The sequence below is a fragment of the Petaurus breviceps genome, unplaced genomic scaffold (assembly GCF_028583685.1).
Source record: "Petaurus breviceps papuanus isolate PSGF00001 unplaced genomic scaffold, PetGlider_PUasm1.0 91041, whole genome shotgun sequence".
Lineage (NCBI taxonomy): Eukaryota > Metazoa > Chordata > Mammalia > Diprotodontia > Petauridae > Petaurus > Petaurus breviceps.
The window spans coordinates 6,836,764-6,857,794 of NW_027187400.1; the positions used below are offsets into that span (position 1 = coordinate 6,836,764).

General features: G+C 42.5%; 1 protein-coding gene across 4 annotated transcripts in view; it reads right to left on the reverse strand.

Annotated features, from left to right (window-relative positions):
* Positions 1-1,643: 1,643 nt before the first annotated feature.
* LOC138154623 (selenoprotein N-like) overlaps positions 1,644-21,031 on the reverse strand; it is a 28,647-nt gene continuing 9,259 nt past the window's right edge. For 3 of the 4 annotated variants that reach the window (XM_069079608.1, XM_069079606.1, XM_069079605.1), the window contains exons 3-12: positions 17,693-17,835; positions 15,813-16,016; positions 15,186-15,310; positions 12,110-12,247; positions 11,167-11,260; positions 7,748-7,930; positions 3,284-3,389; positions 3,034-3,146; positions 2,826-2,927; positions 1,644-2,129 (exon numbers count right to left, since the gene is read on the reverse strand). In XM_069079608.1, coding sequence (XP_068935709.1) covers positions 1,977-2,129; positions 2,826-2,927; positions 3,034-3,146; positions 3,284-3,389; positions 7,748-7,930; positions 11,167-11,260; positions 12,110-12,247; positions 15,186-15,310; positions 15,813-16,016; positions 17,693-17,835 — 1,361 coding nt within the window. In that variant the 3' untranslated portion in view covers positions 1,644-1,976. Of the gene's footprint in view, positions 2,130-2,764; positions 2,928-3,033; positions 3,147-3,283; positions 3,390-7,747; positions 7,931-11,166; positions 11,261-12,109; positions 12,248-15,185; positions 15,311-15,812; positions 16,017-17,692; positions 17,836-21,031 lie in introns of all 4 variants that reach the window. The other variant, XM_069079607.1, reaches the window with a different exon arrangement.

The following is a 21,031-nucleotide window of genomic DNA, read 5'->3' on the forward strand; positions in this document are numbered from 1 at the left end:
AAGCCACTACTTTGCTCTAGGATCAGAGCATGCTTTGATTGCTTTGCATCCATGCAGTCCTGGCCAGATCTCACCCCCATGTCTACAGACCTCATTATTCTAGCTAAGGCACTCTGGAAAATGATGCATTGTAGCTTTCCCTTGGCTTTACGATCAGGGAACTTCCCCAATAAACTCCCTCCATTATGAGTGCATTTTCTAGGCCTTCTCTTTAAGCATTTCTCCCAGGAGATCACAGTTGGGAGGGGGAAGAGGAACTGCCCCTGTACTGGCAATAATTTATAGATAGAGAAAACTTGAGGTTTAACCAGACAGGGTATGTGATTTAAATATTCAGGGCTATGTACTAAACTGAGTGGTTTAGGTTGCAGTCTCTGCTAGAAACATAGGTATTTGTAACCAGATTCTATAAGGTTTATAGCAAGAACCAAAGTCTTCTGATTCTTACTTAAGTGCTCTCTTACACATCCCACAGTCTCTTTAGACTTTTGCGCATTGGATGAATCCACTAAGGGTGAGGTGTACCCTCCCACTTTTGTCCTTCTTTGGAAGTGAATCATCCAGTTGGTTAAATGACTCAAAGCTACCTTCATGACCAATATCACTACCCCTATGTGGTCCTTAAAGGGGCCTACCAAGTGCTTGATGTTTGGTGTTGGTTTTCAAAGATCTTACTAAGGTCTATTGCTAGGATCAAGTACTTTGCAGAATATTTTGATTAACCAATCAATTCTACAAGTAATAGACCAGTTGTCCAGACGAGAATTTTGAAGTTATTATCACTAATATTTGGGGACTCCTTGAGATATAAGATTCCCCTCTTGGTCCTTGCTTTCTACTACAAGTGCCACACTCCTGAAGGGTTGATGTGTATGTCAATAGGTGAAGTCCTTGTCCTGGCACCCAGTTTACATTTAAGTAAAGACCTGTGGGCCAGCCAGAGACATTGGGGAAAAACCCATTAGTGAATTCAGATGCTGAGCATAATGTATAAAACAATGGGAATCAGTTCAATGCAAAGTTTTATTGCAAGCAGCTGGGAAGGAGGAGAAGGGGAAAGAGGAAAAGAGGACCCAACATATAACCCATGCATACTCATTAACATACATGGCAGTGCTGTATTAGGGAGCACAGAGACACAGGTCCATTCAGCAGGAAGGGGGAGGGGTTCTAATACTCTGATTTTGGGTGGCCCCCTGGAACTGGCTGATTTACATATTAGGGGTCAGGGAAAAATATTATTTTGGAGGTGTGCATATCAGGGAGAAAAACAAGCTGGTGGAGACAAAATGTTATTTGGGAGACACAGCTGTACTAACCTTCAAAAATGTTATTGTCAGTATTTTTCCACAAGTATGTCCTATAGACTTACAGCCTCCCTTAAGGGAGGCTCCTGATGGCCTCAAGTCCATCATGTCTAGATCTTAACGATGGTTTTCATGCATAGATTCTATAAGCTATGGCCTCTTCTATAGGGAGATGGTCATGGTAGCCTCAAGGTCATCAGGACCAATCTTTTTTTTAAAAAATTTTTTTTAAATTAAAAAAAATTCACTCCATTGAGAAGCAAAACTAAGGGAGCATCAACAGATTGGAAAGAGGATGATTGATGAATAAATCTCAGAAACATAAACAAAGAGAAGTTATCTCTTCCAAATCATTTTATTGGATTTTTGTTTTTAAAGAATGATTTTGTAACCAGCATGTGCTACAATAATATGAGCCACAGAAATATGGAATATTAAAATAATGGGAGATAAGGGGAGGACAGGTGTTGGGTAGAATGCCCAGAGATGTTACTAGAGATGTGACTCTGCCCAATTTAAGTTCTGGGGGAAAAAGTGTCTTAGAAGATTGTACATATTAGAGAAGATAGTCAGTAGGAATCAACTGGGCGAAGGTACTCCTAGGCTTCCACTGAGGTTTATAACTTGTGTCTTCTTTGGACCCTAGCCTATGAGTGAATGCCCTGTCCTTTAAAAGAAACTCCCCACTTTTCTGTGAAGAAAGGGCTGAGCTCGAAAAAGTCCTTCCTGCAGGAATTGTTGATACACAGTTACTGGGTGCGTAACTCCATGACTCCTCTCCTTTGAGACTTGGTACAGATCATCAACACTTATATCGTGGACCTGAAATTCAATTGAACAAACATTTGTATTCCCAGTCCTTGGCACAGGACCTTGCACATAGCAGGTGCTTGATAAATGTTCATTTGTAATTGAGATGATTGCCAGTGGACCTGGAAGAGGGATCAGATTTGAGAGAATTATGGATTATCTGTCAGTTCTGTAACATGGAGGAGCCTCTCCCAGGTAGCTCTCTGATCCAGGCAGAGGGTATCTGTTTCCTGTTCTTGGCCTTTTTGTCCCTCTCGTTAGCTCCCACTTCTCTTCCTCTGCTTTTGGGTAGGGACTAACACTTCCAATGAGACACTAGAGGGGAGTGGGAAGGGATAGAGCCAAGCTATCAACAATGTCACCCTCTGACTCAAGAACCTATAATAACATCATGTAGCCAAACTTTTCCCCTTGATTTTCAGTCTCACCCAGTCTGCCACTAAAGTCAGGTTTCTCTTCTTACTGCCTTCCACATATACTCATTTCCACCTTGATGCATACAGTATTCCCTGCCTGAAATATACTCCGTTCCCCTGTATTTTAACAAATTCTACCCATCCTTTAAGACCCTGACACCTATGATATCAGAGAAAGTATATCCAGTTTCCCTTACAAATAGTAGGTATAAAATAAATACTAGCATTTACTGAATCAGCAGGGAGGCTGTGGAGAAGTGGGCAGGCAGAGGGTCAGGGGGAAAGCACAAACCACAGTTCCATTGGGCAGGCAGAGAAGCATCTTCATGGGGAAGTTGTATTTCTCCAGCAGGAGTTCAGCCAACTTTTTATGAGATTCATCATCTTCATTTTTCTGGAGGTAAACAAGAAGATGAGAACCTTTTTCTCAACTCCTTGCACTGTTAGACCTCCCCCAATCTTGCTCCGCTTGGACAGTCAGCAACTCTACCCTGGCTCACCTGAATCTCAGTCAGCTCATGTACCTGAGACCAGCTGCTAATAAAATTGTTCTTGAGAAGTGTGAGGATGAAAGAATTTCCCAATACTATGTCTCGAAGACCTTGTCCAGGACCTGTTCCCAATGGTAGGATGTTATTTATACTTGAAAGAGTACTGGGGGACAATGCCAGCCTCCTCCTCCTCCTCCTCCTCCTCTCCCCTTTCCAATTGCCCAGTCCTCTAGATCCTGCCACCCCATCTACTCCTCACCAAAGCAGGATTGATCATCCAGGGCTCCCCAGAGCACGATGGAGTGCACCAGCTTGTTTTCAGTCCTGGCTTGTTCAAAGGCTTTGATAAGAGGCAAGTAGGTGACCTGGTAGATAGGAGGGTAAAGCTTCTTTAGGCCCAGCAGGGAAATGCTAGCCTCTGGCTGCAGTCTCAGAGCCCAGCAGTACTGACATGCACATCTCAACAGAAAGGTAGTGTGTTGTGAGCAGTTAGCCACTGGAGTTCTCAGGTGATGAGGCAAAAAACTGAAACCTTGCAGTGCAGTTTCAGGGAAAACAAGGCGATTGTCTCATTGGCCTGTTAGGTCTTTTCTCCTGAAAGAAATCACTTAGGCATATGGCTCTGAAGTGAAACGCATTTCCTCACTTAAGAGAAGGTGAACGGGCTTGACAAGCACTTGTGTATGCTCTAGCTTTTCATGAGGATAAAGAGTTCTTTCAGTGGATGGAATTAATTATTCAAGAAGGATGAAATTCATGAAGGAAAATGTTCTGAGGAGGCCATGAGTGATCAGTATCAAGGTTGAGAGGTTGATAGTGGGAGAATGTAACCCAAGGGAAAAAGGCAAGAGAAGAATAGAAGGTTGATGGGAACACTTAAGAACTCCTATCAGTGCAATGACCAACCATGATTCCAGAAGACTTATGATCCTTACCCCCGGCACAGAGGTAATAGGCTCAAAATATAGAACGAGACTTATAATTTTGGACTTGGCTTTTAATAAGGAGATTACTAATCATTTAATTCATTATGAAAACAATGGAGGGTTTTCCTGGATGTTCCGAGATAAAAGCAGAATCCAAGGATCAGGATAAGGAACCAGCATGCAGTCCTGGCCAAGGAAGAAGGAATGTTTTGTGGTGGTCAGCAATTCCCTGCTACGGGCTATTGGAGCGAAATTGGACATGGCCAATAGAAAAGCAGTGAAGAAGCAGTTTCTTGGCAGAGTGGAGAGAAGCTGGGCTTAGAATCATGTAACCTCTGGGTTTGTCGAGATCCCACCTCTGACATGTACTAATTGTGTGACTATGGATGATGAGCCATTTAATCCTGGTGGGGACAATACCACCAGTGGCACCCACCAAACTAGGTAATTGAGAATCCTATTAGAAGATGCACGGAAAGTGCATTGTACAGGCCTTGCAGTGTCAGTTGTCATGATTAGTCTTTTTTATTTTAATTTTTAAAAATTCAATCTTACTTGCACTTCTGAATTCTTTCCTTCCACCTCCTCTACTCCCACCTCCAGCCAGTGAAAAAGCAAGAAAAACAAACCCAATTGTATAGTCAAGCAAAACAAATTCCTGCATTAGCCATGTAAACAAGAAAGGAAAGGAAAGAAAATGCTTCAGTCTGTTCTCTGAGTCCATCAGTCCTCTCTCTGTCTGGAGGTTATTGCTAGGTATGTATTTGAACCATAGCACAGAGCATGATAAGATGAATCAAACCCAACGGCTGGTCGTTAATATGTACAAAAATGTATCACTACAAAGAACCTGGAAAGCATCTATAAGGACTCTAAATTCCAGGGTAAGAATCTGAAGGACTTAAGGGCACAGGTCATATTTCTTCATTTCTTCCATGAAGACTAGAGGAGATGTGGTGGAAGGCATCTGAGTGATGAGAGAAGAGAACAAGGAGAGAAGAGAGAGCTCTCAGCAAATGGCCTCATTTTTCAGTGAAATATGAGTCAAAGTTCTCAAATGAGAGGGTGGAAGAAGAGGGAGGGATGGGAGGTTGGAGGAGCAATGAAAAGGTTTGGCAAAGCCACTGTGGCCAGTGGGATAGTGTATACCTTAGTGGGTTGTAAGAATCAGCTTGCAGCAATGAGGACATGGTTGAGATTATGCATCACGAATTTGTAGTGGGCCCAGGCAGCACAGTTACATGATGTTCTCCCATCTTCTTTCAGCAACATATTAAATTGGGTCCAAGGTGTTAGATGGTGGGAGCAGTGGAAAGGCTGAGGCTTGGCAGAGCAAAACCAGCAATGGGAGAAAGGGCAAGGTACTTGAGACAAGGGGACAATGGAGAGCTGAACTGGTTCAAAAGGGGTCGAGTTGGGGGAGTAGGGTGTAGCTCCTGATGGCCTGGGAAAGAAAGAACCAAGGGGCCAAGAGGCTAGAGGTCATGGTGAGGATGAAGAACAGGGCTAGGGGTTACAGGGTAGAGGGAGAGATGGAATGACAAGATAAAGACGTTTCAGAGTTAATGAATATGGAAACAGAGTTTGTGGGCGATGGTGATGTCAAGGGTAGTATGACTGTTGTTGTGTTTACATCAGTTGAGGCAGAAGACTAAGTCATGGCAAATGAGCTGAGGAACTCTGAGGTTAGGGTGTCTGAGAGAATATCAGTGTGTATATTCAAGTCCCCTAGTATGAGGGCAAGAGTTTGGGAGGAGAAACACTTATTAAGGAGAGTATCCTGAAGGTTAGAAGAAAATAGGTACCAAAGAATTGTTTTGTTGCAGGGAGGGCCCAGTTCAAATTATACAACAAAATCTGCAGCTGACCCAGTAAACATAGCTGTTTTTTTTTCCAGCTCTGTTCAGCAGCAAGAGAATAGGTGTAAAGGTAGCAAAAAGTTTATTTGGTAAAATAAAAAGCAAATTTATTTTTAAAAAAATCATACAGAAAAAAATAGTTATGATATCATTCCTAGAGTCTGTAAGGAAAGATGGCTGAAAACAGGACAGCCTCTTTAAAATTATGTTCTTTTGAAACAATAATAGCAAATGATCCTTTAGAGGAAGAAAAGGGGTAGGTAGCTCAATAGATTAATGTTGATTCGTGTCTCTTGGCTTGGTTAAAGTACAACCTAAGACAAAGAAAAACCTTCACAGGTGTGATATAGGGGCTGTTGCTGATGATGTTTAAGATGACTTGGTGAATGGAAGAAGTATTGGAAAACTGGAGACCACCTGTCCAGATTTTTAATGAGAGAAAGAAGCTGAGTTCTGCAAACTATACATAGATAAGCTTGGTATTAACCCAAGGCAAAATTCTAAAACAGATTATTTAACATATGGTTGGTGAGCACAGAGAAAGAAAAGCACTGATCACAAGTTGACAGTTGTTCATCAAGAACAAATTATGCCAGCCTTACCTCATTTTCTTTTAATAGAGGTTCCTTGACTGGGGGCTCAGGGGAATGATATACACTTAATATATAGAGGTTTTAGCAAGTCATTTTACAAAGTCTTTTATGATGGTCTTGGAGACCAGATAGGAGAGATATGTGCAGTTAAATGGTGTCTGGTCATCAGACTTGCAGGCAACACAAATGTGGGAGGGATAGCAGAACTGAGAAGGTCTCATCAGGCAAAAAGGATGGGTCAAATTTGACAAGACTAAATTTACTAGAGACAAAGTAAACATCACATGCTTAGATTTTAAAAAATAAGCTATACAAATATAAGAGGGAGAAAACACTAGTCAGCAATTCATGTGAAAAAAGTGGTTTTAAAAAGGGGGGACTTAAGCTCAAAGAATTAAGAGAATTCTGTTGGTTTAAATAAAAGTTAAAGCTATTTAAAACTACATTAAGAAGTACAATGTCTGAAAGAAAGGAAGGGATAACTCCTGTATGGCCTTGGTTCCAGGAGTCACATTTTAAATGGGACATTGGCAAGTTGGAACACATTAAGAGGATGGTGGTCAGAAGGAAAATGGGAACAGAAAACAATGTCATATGAGGAATGGTTGAAGAAACTGGGGATATTTTATTAGAAGAGAAGATTGAATAGGAGCCTTGATAACTGCCCAGAAGTTTCTTTGGAGGGCTGTCATGTGGAATAGGCCTACTTTCATGAGTCAGAACTAGGATTGATGATGGTAATTAGAAACAGGTTTGGACTCAATAAAAGGACAGGCATAGAATGGAACGGATCGCTTCAGGGATAGTGAAACGCCACTGGAAGTGATGAAACAGAGTCTGAGAACCACTTGTAAGAGGGTGCTGTTCAGGAGATTCATGGATTAGGTGGGGGCTATATGACCCTTAGGGCTGATTCCAAGTCTTGTGTTCTATAGTTTTATTATTCTAGGTGACTTCTGAGGATAATATAATTATGTATATATTCTGAGTACTAACTTGGACCCCAATTTCCTTACCTGAAGAACCTGACACACCCCAAAGAGTACTGGGTAGCCAGTAAGGAAATGAAAGCTTTTAACAGGACCACATTTTCTGTTCTAGTGCTTGGTCTTGGGAGTAACAGAAAGATGCGAAAAACCCCTTTTGCACACTCTCCCCCATAGTCAAAAAGTATCTCTTCCATTATTCCCTCTTAGAATTCTGAAAACCTTTGAATCTAACATTTATGCCCCCAGCTTCTGTCCTCCTTGCCAACATTGCTAGTGACTCTCCCCAATTTGTCCTTGAAGGACCATCTTGGGGAGCTCTCCTTATTCTGTCCTTTAATCGTTCCATGTGACCTTACCTTCAAGAAGGGGTACATGGCCACTTCGAGCTGCCGGGCTGCCTTCTCCCAACTTATCTCCTGCTGCCACACAATGTCCTCCAGGACATACTGGCTGGACTGCTTACAAGGCCTTCTGTGGGTTACTTTGCCCTTCTTGTGAATCTCAGTTAATACCGAGGGTCCCCAAGACTCCAGCTCCATCTGAGAAGTAATCAGTTGTAATGTTAATGGAACGGAAAGATCTTCCCCATTTACTAATAAGCCTGTGTGACCTGCTTTGAGTCACATGGGGCTGTGACACAGCCTGGGTCACAAGGAGCCTGGGTCACTTGGAGTTAGGAGTGGGAGGAGCTGGCCCAACAGAATTTTAACTGAAATAGAATGTTGGGGAGAGAGGCAGAGCAGGGAGTGAGGGTGACACAGTGCTCAGAGAGAGAAGCAGCTTGAGTGGGTGGAAACTTATTTGTAGGGAGGCCTAAGATGTTGGTGCCCCCTGTAGTGATGATGAGCAGTACCTTGTTAAGTATTACCTCCTGGTATTCTAATCCAAATAAATACTTTGGTTTTGTATTCAATGAAGAGAGTTTATTATGTTTTGTGAATTTACCCTGGAAATACATCTGCATAGTCATAGCAGCTGCTGTGGCTATGGCTTTGGTGTTACATCAGTGATGAGTCTAGAAATCCCAAGTGAATTTTCTAGCTGTGGTCTAAGGACAGATTAGTGCTTGTGTAAGAAGGAAGCATTCTTTTTGGAGTCGGTAACTCTGTACCCTATCCTGACTGGTCCCTGTGATCTGAGCTCTAGACCAGTCTCTTTGAGAGGATGCAGAAGAGGGGGGAGATGTGTTTTCACTGTCAGAGGGCAATCATATTAAGGAGAGCAGAGGAGTAAGTAGGATAGGTCATGTTGACAGAAAGTCAATCTGACACACTCAAGGAGAGAAAAGGATCCAAACACGACTGTGTAGTTGCATTAACTACATATGTAAGAGCCTGGGAATTGTTAACTCTGGATGGTTAGATGGACATGGTGCCACAGTCCTTTAACCCCACGGCATAGCCCTCATTGCACCCAGAGATGCATCGGCACACGTGTGCTTTCTTCTCCAGGAAGCTTTCACCAATGACCTTCACACTAGGGCCTATGCTGTTGACACTTTGTGGGCACAGAGTTGTTTGCGTGCTCTCTTCCCTGTTAGGCTGTGTGCTCCCGGAGAGCAGAGGCAGCACTTCTGCCTTTCTTTGTGTCCCCAGTAGTTAGCTCAGTACCTGGAATACAATATGTACTTTGTGCTTATTGACTGAGAGATGAATTGCAGGTTATAAGGGAGTAAGATATAAACAACTGACCTGGAAAACAGATTAAGGAGAGGTAATTTAAGAACCATTGAACTACCTAAAAACTATGACTATAAAAAGAGCCTGGGCAGGGGGTGGCTAGGTGGTGCAGTGAGTAGAGCGCTGTCCCTGGAGTCAGGAGGACCTGAGTTCAAATCCAGCCTCAGACACTTAACACACGCACGCGCGCACACACACACACACACACACACACACACACACACACACACACACACACACAAACTAGCCATGTGACCTTGGGCAAGTTACTTAACCCCAATTGCCCTCCAAAAAAAAAAAGAGCCTGGACATCCTATTTTGAGAAATCATAAAAGAATACTGCTCTGATCTATTAGAACCAGAGGGCAAAGTGAAAATAGAAAAAAAAAAATCCACCTCCTTAAATAATGAAAAATGAAGACTCTCAGCATCATGGCCCAAATCCAGAACTTTCAGGTCACAGATAAAATGCTACAGGCATCTAGAAAGAAAGAGCTCAAGTACTGAGGCACTGTAGTCAGGTCATATAAGATTTGGCAGCTGCCAACATACAGAAATGGGGAGCTTGGAATGCTTAGAGAAAAGGAAGAGACATCCTAAATGTGGGTGATTATCTTGAAATGTTTAGAAGAGAAATGCCTGTGCCGGACTCTTGGAAATGGAGTTATGCCACTGAAGAGTAGAAGAATGGAAGAAAGAAATAATGAAACATGAGGCTAGAACAAGCTTTGAGCTTTCATGTCTCGGAATGAATCTGTTCACATTCCTCTAATTTTAGGATGAGGATTATGGTTAAGTAGAAATAAAGGTCTAGGGGCGGCTCGGTGGCACAATGAGTAAAGCGCCAGCCCTGGAGTCAGGAGGACCCGAGTTCGGTTCTGGACACTTAACACCCACACACACACACAAAACTAGCTGTGTAACCTTGGGCAAGTTACTTAACCCCAATTGCCCTCCAAAACACAAAAAACAAAAAACAAAAAACAAAAAAAAAGAAATAAAGGTCTATATAGATCTTTAACAAAGACTTTAAAAGCATTCTGCTAGTTTAATGCTAGTGAGCTAGGAACTGCTTATTTCCCATAACTACAGTATTTTGGTATTTGTCTGACTTTCACATCATGCTCCAACAAATGCATCATCATCCTGTTAGATCAAATCAGCCTTGCTCCTCTCCTCACTACCGTCTGGCCCTCTTATTGGAGGGTGGAACCACAATAAACAAATGAATAAATAACCTCCATTTAAGGATGACTTTTCCATCTTGGTCCTGCTATGAGCACCTCCCCCCTCCACACCTTTTCAACTTCCTTTTGTGCATTGTCTTCTGCCGTTAGGTTCTAACCTCCTTGAAAGCAGGGATCATCTTTTTCTGCATTTGTATGCCAGTAATTAGCATAGTACCAGATACAGAGTAGTCACTTAGCAAATATTAATTGATGATTATTGAGGTAGTAGGCATTGCCATTGCCTAGAAACAGAATAATCTCTGGACCCAAAGCTACATTTCATCAAAAGAACAGGAAAGTAAAAAGATGAATAGGCCCCCTGGTATTTCTCCTAGGCTGGAGTGACTACTGACACTAAAAATATGACTTTTCAAGGGAACCAATCTTAAGCAGATTTTTCTTGGGGAATATTCATCATTCACTTTCACAGTACATTTTATAGAGTCCTACAATGGGGCAACTAGGAGGCATAGTGGATAGAGCACCAGGCTTAGAGTCAGGAAGATCTGAGTTCAAATCTGGCCTTAGACACTTACTAGCTGTGTGACCATGGGCAAGTCACAAACTCTATTTGCCTCAGTTCCTCATCTATAAAATGGGGACTCTGAAAAGGAAATGGCAAACCCCTCCAGTATCTTTGCTGAGAAAACCACAACAACTGTATGACTGAACAACAATAGCATTCAGGCTATTCTTTTCCTCTATAGCCAGCAGGGAGCTGTGAATTTGGTGGCATCACCTTCCTGTCTGTAACATTTTTCCTACAGCATTATAATCAAGGGAATCCCATAGAATGGAGGGTAGAATAGAACAGAACGGTAGAAAAGTCCTGTCCAGTCAAACACCAGGTCACACACACACACACACCTGAGGGAGGTAGCCAATATCCACGTCCAATTCGCTACTGGAGTTGCCATTTTCTTCATACTGGTAAAGCCATTCCATCCCCACGTTCAGAGGCCTTATAAGAGAAGTATATATGAGGTTTTGATGAGCACAAACCAGGGAGGATGGCTTACATTAATGAGTTCAGTGGTGCCAGGGCTGAAGGCAGTGACTGAGGATATACTATTGGATGGATGGTTTCAAGATGGGCAGAAACCTTGAAAGGAAACTGGGGAGAACAAATAAAGACTTGGAAGTCTGACAAACCAGAATGATTGTCTCAAGATTTTATCATGGAAGGGGAAGGTTGTTGATGGAAAGGAAGCCTGGGTTATAGGTAAGTAAAATTCCTTCAATAAGAGTAAAAGGGCAAGTCCAGAGGTTGTCCTAGCACACTGCCAGGTTCTGAACTATACCTCTCCCTCTTCTCTTTCCATTTCCCATAATCGATTACCAATAAGACTCCTGAAGTCTGAAATATACAAACATGGGGGGTCCATCTACTATCCAGGATTTCTCAAGATGAGTGGAGGCCTCTCAGAACTGATAACTGGGAGAAGGTTATAGGGAGGGTATACTATCACATGTGATTTTCAGATCTACTACTTTGGGGAGTTTTTGACCTCTCAAGGTAAGGATCAACTATTCTTTCCTAGGCTATATCAGAAGAATAGATAAACTTTCAGAGTTGTGTCTATGGGCTCCCTTCACTGTTTCTTCATTGCCAGAGTAGCTGGTTCCAGATTCCTCCCAGGAGAGTATAAGAGTATCTCTGAGAAATGAAGAAAGGAACCTTAAAGGTGATAGTGACAGTATTCTGCTGTTTAGGACAAGTCAGGGTCCCAAACTCCTGGAATACACAAAAGTGTGCCTGATGGTGTTCCTTCCCTTGGCTGAATGGCCCCAGAAGAGCGATGTAACCTACTTGTGATTGGGCACAAAGAGTTTGAAGTCACGGACATGGGAGGCATCTTTGGAGAGAATGACATGCCCAGTGAATTGTCCTGGAGAGAACCAGAAGGGGAAGAGTGGTGGTTCATTGAGCTGGAACTCAGCATGGATCCTGTGGCCAGAAAGGATAAAGTTAGAGAATCTCAGAGTTGGAAAGACCCTCAGAAGTCATCAAATTCAAACCGTTCCTGAATCCATTCCCTTTTATCTCATCCCTGAGAAGTAGTCATTCAATCTCCATTAGAAAAATGATAGAAGTTAACCCACTCCATAGAATATTAGTGCTGAAAGGGACCTTGGACATAAACTAATTCATTTAAAGGCAACTCTAAGTATTAGGAAAATTTTCCTTACATCAAGTAAAATTGCATCTCTACAGCTTACATCCATTGTTTCTGGTTCTGTCTTATGGGGCCACGCAGAACAAGCCTACTCCTCTTCCTGTAGCACAGCCATAATGTCCTCACTAAATCTTTAAGTAAAATAGCTCACGTTCTTTCATCAGGCCTTCCTATGGCACAGTTTTTAATCCCCTCACCATTCTGGTGGCTTTTCTCTGAACGCATTCCAGAAAAAGACTTGGCTAAGAATGCTGTGTGCAGATGGGAAAAACTCACCCTTTCCTGTCTTCCCTGGGAGGGAACGCTGGCTGGGAGTTCTGTACATTCTAACTGTAAAGAAGGACTGTATATGCTGAGGAGAGCAAAGGTCCTTTGCCCCAAGGAGGAAAACGCAAAACAAAAAAAATAAGCAGGGAGATATTAAGAGTACACTATCTGCTCTTACTAAATTCAATTCACCAGGCCCAGATGGACATGTGAAGATGCCGAAAGAACTGAGAGCTGTGATTCTTGAGTCACTATCATTAATCTTTGAAGGATTATGGAGAACATGAGGGGTGTGGCAGGAAGACTGAAGAACAAATTTAAACATGTAAGGGAATAGATTCTTCATGTGAGCCAGAGAGTTTGACTTTAATTCCCAGAAAAATCCTAAAATATATTTTTATTTCAAAGTATTAGGTATTGACCATCTCAAAAAAGATCACAGAGACAGTACAGGTTCATCAAGAACTAGCAGCACTTGACTAACCTCATTTCATTTTCTGTCAGATTTCCTCAGTTGTTGGATGAAGGAAATGATACTGATTACCTAGATTTTTCCCCCAGATTTCTGAACATGCTCAGATTGCCTAACATGGCAGTGCTCTGTGCTCCCTACCACAGGTAGGTGGGGTAGCCTCTTTGATTGGCTTTCCAGCACAGGCAGGCTTTCTAAAACTAGTGAGGTTGTCTGCTGGTTGCTGCTGGCAGCTCTCTTTCCGACAGGCTTTTTTCTACTCTCTTTCCTGCTGAGACCAGGGGGTGAGTACATGTGGGCCCCATGAACTGAATGGGTGAGAGAGGAAGGACTGCTGAGAAACGGGCATGGGGATGTTTTGTTCTGTTCTGTTTCATTTTTCCTCAGTTTCAGGTACCAGTGATGATCCTCACCGGACCTGGCTTCTCTAGGCTTCCCCGCCAGGTGGGCTGGCTGCTACATTCTGACTCCAAGGTGGCCATAGTTTGAGCTCCCAGGTCCTGTGGGGATACCCTCTAAGAACCACACCATTCTTGGACTATCTATAAAAATTAACTGCTGGTACTCTGAAAAGGAGGACCTTATCAATAGCAACCAATGAGATTGCCAGAAGAATTGAATCATATCAACCAGTTATGAATCTACCTAACTGAACATCTGTCTAGCCCATATATCCTCATCTTGTCCACAAGATGGCTTTGCTTACCATGTTCTATGGTACCTAAAACTGACAAGAACAAATGAATCAGAACAGAAGCAAATACACACAGACCTGTTTCTCAGAGCTATGTTAAAATAGAGGTCATGTTCCCCATGTAGTTCAGGGCCCCCATGCTGTTGAGTGAACTATGGTCTATACCCTCTCATTGCAGCAGGAAGACAGTTATCAGCAGACAACATCTCCAGGTTTAGTCCCTGTTCTTGGAGCCAGTCAAAGGAGGCCACTCCCCCCCCCCCACCCCGCGGTAGAGAACACAGAGCACCTTCATATCCGGTACTCCAGGCAAGCCCCCTCAGGGGTGTCTCCATGTCAGGCCACTTAGGTGTGGTCCAAAAGGCCCCATCACATCTTCAAAGCATGACACAGTCACTTATTCTGTGCTTGAACCAATGAATGAAAGAGCCTTTATTAAGTACTTATTATGTACAAAACCATGGCAATTCAAGAACAAAAGCAAAGATGGTCCTTGCTTTCAAGGAACTTAGATTCTAATAGTGGCAGAGAAAGCAAAATATGGGAGTAGAAGCTAGGGTTAGATATTGTGGTTTAATGGTTTAGAAAGTAACACTAGAGTAACACACTTTCAAGCAGATGTTCTTAACCTGGAGTCTATAAACTTGCTTTTAAATTTTTGATAACTATATTTCAATAAAATTGGTTTCCTCTGTAAGCCAACGTATTTTGTTTTGTGCATTTAAGAATGTAATTCTGAGGAATCCAGAGGTTTACCCTGGTGGCTCAAGGTGTCCCCAACACAGAAAAGGTTAAGAACCACTGCTTAAAAGAGTGTGGAGAGGGGTAGGGTTGGGGGTTGGCTTTACCCTCTGGGATGGCAGATCTATTGAAATATTCAACTGCCACAAACTTTTGAGGCAGGACCAAGAAGGTTTGGGAAATTGCAAACTATAGGAAATTCTGAACCTCTTCACAGACTAGACTTAAATTCCTTTTGAGGCAATTGTAACTTCATAGCCAATCTCTTAACAGAGATGCCATTTGTTCGAGGTACAAAATAGTTTGTTTCTGGTCCCTCTTCTTGTGCAAGTGACTAAACCCTCCCTGAATGGAAAGAGATCTCGATGTCCTCCCAGAGGGACAATGCTCCCTGACAACTGAGGGATAACCTCAGCTTTTTCCCTGATTGCCTGAGCCTCCTACTGCTCAGGGTTCTGTCCCTTTGTTCATGACCACCACTCTAGACCCTAACCCCTCCCCTTCATCTGGAATGTTGGAGATAGGCAGTGCTCACCTGAAGGCCACGGTGTAGTAGAAGTTGCTGGTGGCCATAAGGCAGGCCACTGTACCCTGAGGGCCAAAGCGGGTCTTCACAAACAGCCTTGGGTGGAACATGCTCAGGAGTTTATAGATCAAGTCCTATGGGAAGCAATGGCCCAAACACCTTAGGGGCCTCCTCAAGGTCATCTCTCCTGGGGCTGAAATAGGTTACTGGGCCAAAATACCATCTGTGCACTCACTAAATGATGGGAACACTTTCCCTCAAATTGATTGGGATAACTGTGTTTTTCCTGAAAGGCCTTGAGGCTTCTTTCTCTCTTCTTGGTCCCTGGAATGGGAAAGTGGTTATCTGGAACCTGGCAGGCCTTAAGTCTCAAAGCACTATCAAGGTGTCACATTCAAGATAGAGGGAGTTGCTTTCAAAGCAAAGATGCTCACGTCCACACATTTTGGACTCCTGACTTGAGGTTTGTAGCTTTGGGCATCAGACCTAGTGCTGGGTATATAGACCTGAGGAATTTGGGTTAGATCTGAAGAAGGCTGGGTCAGGCCTGAGGCAAGAATATTAAACTCTGATCATTTGGTGAGCTTTGAAGGGCTGGAATAAGGATGAACCTAGAGACTTGGGATCTTTTCTAACCTCTTCTCTTCTGGACCTTGGTGGATAGAAGCGATTGGAAGGGAGACGTTCTTTCAGTTCATTGGGGATAATCCACCAGGGTTCACCCAACTTCAGATCCTCCTTTGGTGGCAGGAAGACGACGAACTGTCGGGCTGAGAACAGGCGGAGCACTGCATCAGGGGCAGTCCAATTTCGAAGTCCAGAGAGAGTGAGGTGAGAAACCTAGGAGAAAGTGAGAACAAGTGGCTCAGAAGGAGAGGCAGTGAAGCCAGGCAATGAAGAAAGACTTAGGCAGGAACAGACAAACTATTGGGGTGGTTTGACCCAAAAATGGTTTAGGAACTCAACCAAGATTTTTATCCAAGAGCCCAAACTAGACTGAGGGTTCCTATTCCCAAGGGCCCTTGAGGAGAGGGCTTCCCTGCTGTCCTTTAGGGTGAGATCTGAATCAGCGGTCCTCTGGCTTTGGGCCATCAGGTGTAGGGCCCCTTCCTACTTCAGATGTGCCTCCTAATTCTGTATTCTTTGCTATAGCCCAGCTGGCTCACCAACTTTCCCAAGATACCATCCCAGTCTCACTACTTTTGCTTACCATGTTCTCATTGTCTGGAATCTCTCTCTCTTCTTATATCTGTCCTGACCATCCTTCAAGCCCAAGGTGGGTAATACTCTCAGACTTCTGCACACGCATCTTACTCTTCTCTGAACACCTCTAGTGCTTGCTGTTTATACTAATTTGATTCAATAAATCTTTTTTTTTTTAACAAGATTTATCTCTTATTATGAGAAGGTGTGAAGAGAAAAATATGACAGAGACTTTACTCTCATGGTGTTGACAGCCCAGTAGGGAACTACAATCTTTTGTGAAACCTGGACATTATGCCAGTGCCATGCCAGGAAACCGAATCACTTCCATTTGAATTGTCTTAGGAAGATCCTGAAGGTCACCTGGCAGGATAAGGTACCAGATAATGAGGTCCTTTCTCAAACTAAATTGTCAAGTATTCAAACTTTACTTCAAAAAGTGCAACTCTGGGGGGCAGCTAGGTGGTACAGTGAATAGAGTACTGACCTTGGAGTCAGGAGGATCTGAGTGCAAATCCAGCCTCAGACACTTAACACAAAAAACTAGCCAGGTGACCTTGGACAAGTCACTTAACCCCAATTGCCCTACCTTCCCCCCCTCCAAAAAAAAAAAGAAAGTGTAACTCTGATAGGCTGGCCACGTTGTTCGAATGCAAAACATATGCTTGCCAAAAAGACCATTTTATGGAGAAGTCACACAGGACAAATATTCACATGGTGGTCAGAAGAAGTGATACAAGGACACTCTCAAGGTCTATCTTAAGAACTCTGGAATTGATTGTGTGACATGGGAGACAGCTGAATTTATTTCATTGTTAACCTGAGTTAAATATTACAAAGAAGAGAATTCTTTCTGTTTACTTTCTATTTGTGCTCAGGAAATGTTATTTCATTCCATATTTATCTGCGGAAAGGAATTTTGCACTCTTCCTCCTGGTTCTCTCTCTCTCAAATGGCATAATGCACCAGCTCAAAGGACTTCAGGATCACCCATACCACCCATTTAGCATGGTAACTGCACAGTGGCTTTATATTTAGACCTTCTGAAGAGAGAATACAGGGGAAAATAGAGGTGGGGACCTGGGGACAGAGCGATTTTTCCATAAACCATGGGGTAAGAAACACGGAGAACTCTTCAGTGAGGGTGCTTTATGGCTCCAATTCAATGATTGCCTCCATTCCACTCCACGCCTAAGCTGGCATTGGGATGGGACAGCACAATAGAGAACTCCCAATCCCTGTTCTCTAAGACCTCACAAGCCTGTAACACGGATCCTCAGCTCACTACCGCTCAGTCCTCCCTTCAGACTTACTGTCAGGAATCCATTTTTTATCTTGGACATAGTTTCTGGGAGCAGAGGCTGGAATCTAGCCATCACAGAAAATTTCTCCTCACTGAGGTCAAGTGGAGAGCTCTGAGACACTTCCTCCTCAAGGATGCTGAAAGATGTGGCTTCTGTGGAACACAGACATGTTAACAGAATCAGTTTCATCCCTGGGAGAGTTGAAAGGTTCTCTTTCAGTACCAGGGAGCAAAGTATTTCTGTTCCCCTCTCCGTTATCCTAAGGAGAATTCCTCTCTGTCAAGTGAGAAGGAATGTTTTCAGACAGAGAACTGTATGGGGGGGGGGGGTTGGATCTTAGATTTGACTCTGCACCCCATTTTTTGTTTTCCCAATTGTAAAATGGGGACAATTTTCCCTGCCTGGCAAGGAGGTTGGGAGTTGTTTTAGGAACATGAACTCCAAGGGGGACTATTATGTGACAGGCATTGTGCTAAGTGCTGGGGACACACAAAAAAGGCAAAAGACAGTCCCTGACCTCAAGAGGCTTACAGTCTAAGGAGGGAGAAAATATGCAAACAAATACATACAAAGCTGTCTATATATAGCATTTTGTATTTGCTCCTGGGGGTGACAGGAGCTACTGGAATTGAGAAGGGGGGAAAGATGGTTGAACCTGAGCTTTAGGAAAATCACTTTAGTGGATGAATGGAGGATGAATTGGAGTGGGGAGAGACTTGAGGCAGGATGATTTCCCACCAGCAGCATGGAATCTGAGGTGGGATTCAAAGTCAGGTTTTTCTGACTCTATTGCTAGTGCTCTATACATTATACCCCCTTGCTGCCTGCATAGGTTCTGGAACGATAATGATCATATTCTAATCCCAGTACTACCACAAACAATCTAATGATTGATAATGATATGATACTGGGAAATTCCCTTCACATATCTAAACTTCATTTTTTCTATCTATAAAATTAAATGGGTTAGCCTATGTTCTTGGGGCTCTTTTTCATTTCTGTATTTCTGCTCATACTGTTTCTAAAAGCATAAATGTTCAGAAATTAGAGGATAAAGCTATGTATATATGGATACACATTTCATTTAAGAAAGCATTTGTTGTTTACAAAAGCCATACTCCAATGCCTCACTGTGGTGTTGAGGTGACCCTGGTCTTTCAATATAGAAAGAGAACAATATAGAAGAGAGAAAGCTTGGGTAGGTTCTACTGAGAATGACTTGTATCCTCTAACTGAAGGCCAGGTCAGCCATGTATGGAAAGGCTCATCGCCCCTAAACTGGCCACAAGTTATTAGTTTTGGACAATCACAACCCATATGACAAATAAATATTAAAAATAGCCCTCAGTTGTATATGGCCCCCTTCCCTCCCCTTCTGCTTTTGCAGATTGGTAGGAATAGGGGCAGAAGGTACTAAGAACCACACCATCCTTGGACTTTCTATAAAAATTAACTGCTGGTACTCTGAAAATGAGGTCCTTGTCAATAGCAATCAATGAGCATTACCAGAAGAATTGAATCATATCAGTATTGGCAACCTCAATGCAAATGAAAACAAGACAAAAGGAAGTTGCATCTAAATGAAAGATATCTGACAAATTCTTCTTGGAGAGACAAATACAGGAGTTGGCTTTTCATCCATCCAAGGGAAACAAGATACATTATTTCATGGGATGCATTCTTACTGTAGTGCTCATGAGTCAGCATTTGCAATAAGACCATCATGAAGGAATTACAATTTATATGCCAAAATTTGATGTAGCTAGTGAGGAGGCAAAGAAACACTATGAAGAACTGAATAGAGACTCTCCAAATTAAACCAACATATATTTTAATACTCAATGTCTTCTATGCAAATATGGGTATAAAGGGTGATGGAAAATGTGGCTCAGGATTAAGAAAAAGAAAAAAGCCAAAAGCATACAGTGTGTAGAGAAGCCTCACCCCTATGTATTCTGAACACTTTCTTCAAAAATGGAGTTGTGAGGTGCTGGACACAGTGAGCACTGAATAGCATCACACACAAAAAACAAAGTTGATTTCTTAGCAGATAGGAAATGACTGATGGCTGATATGGGAGACATTTCTCTATTAGCCATGTATATAGTGAGACTATTGGTTTGTTAGAGCAAAACTCAAAATCGACAACAAATTAATAGAATGCAAATGAGAAGTTATTGTATACAATTAAAATGTCTCCAAACTGACCTTTTTAAATCAACTATTGACATTAAAACTGATAAAAGAACAGTTACTGACAGAGATTATCACTACTTTCTAAGGAAGTTTAAGCAATATAAATCAATCACAGAGCAAGGATGTTAAAAAAGCTTAGAAACAATCTCAGCCATTAAATGTTTGATTTTCTTTGTAAGAGGAGAAATATAGAAGGTAAAAAATAATATTTGTTTAGAATATAAATTCATTTGTAACATTTTATAGAGGAAGGTGGTAAATTATTGTAATGCCAAGCAAAGGCGACTTCCAAGTTCAAAATACCAGCATAGCGGCTCTCCATTTTATTCAGTGACAAATTAAGAACAGAGAAAATCAAAATACAACATAATTAAAAATACAGCATTCACCAAGTATAATTCAATAATGTCCAAGTACTATTCCACCTCTGGAAAGTACATTCATTTAGTCAATCCCAAAGACCCTCTTCTCAAATGGAAATAGTTACCAATCATAAACAAAGTACATTCTTTTGGTCAGTCACAGAGCACAAAAAAGTCAAGTTTCCTACCCCTGGATCACAACTGAATTACAATTATCATCAATTAATGCCAAGTACCTTCTCAAAAGGGGCAGTAGAGAGCACAAAGGACATTTACCCCTGAGTTACAACAAGGTTAAGATATCATCACAGCATTTAATACCCAAAGAGAGGTCTTTTCTTCATCTTGACCCAAGGCAAGTTCTCAGCAATCTCTGTTCCTGGGAAGACAGAGCTTAACAAGGTCACAAGATACATTGCCAGTGGATGCAATTCACTCTCTGTCTGCAGAACAGTCTCTGGACCCCTGAACCAACAGCAAAGTTCCAGGACCTCTGCAACAACAGCACTGTGCTTCACCAGCAGACGAATATGACAAAACAACATCAAAACAGACAGACAAAGTACCAGATTCACAGCCATGATTCCTCAGTTCTTGGCAGCTCTGGGTGGCAGCTCTCAAAAGTCCTGGGCAGCTCGAACTGGCCCTCAGCAATCCTCTCTCTCTCTCTCTCTCCCTCTGCCTCCTAGATGCTGCTTCCAAAAATTCTTCTGTCTCTCTTCCTCTGCTTATGCCTCTCCAAATCCAGGGCACAAGCTCCTCCCAGTTCAGCCCTCTCCTTTCACGTCAA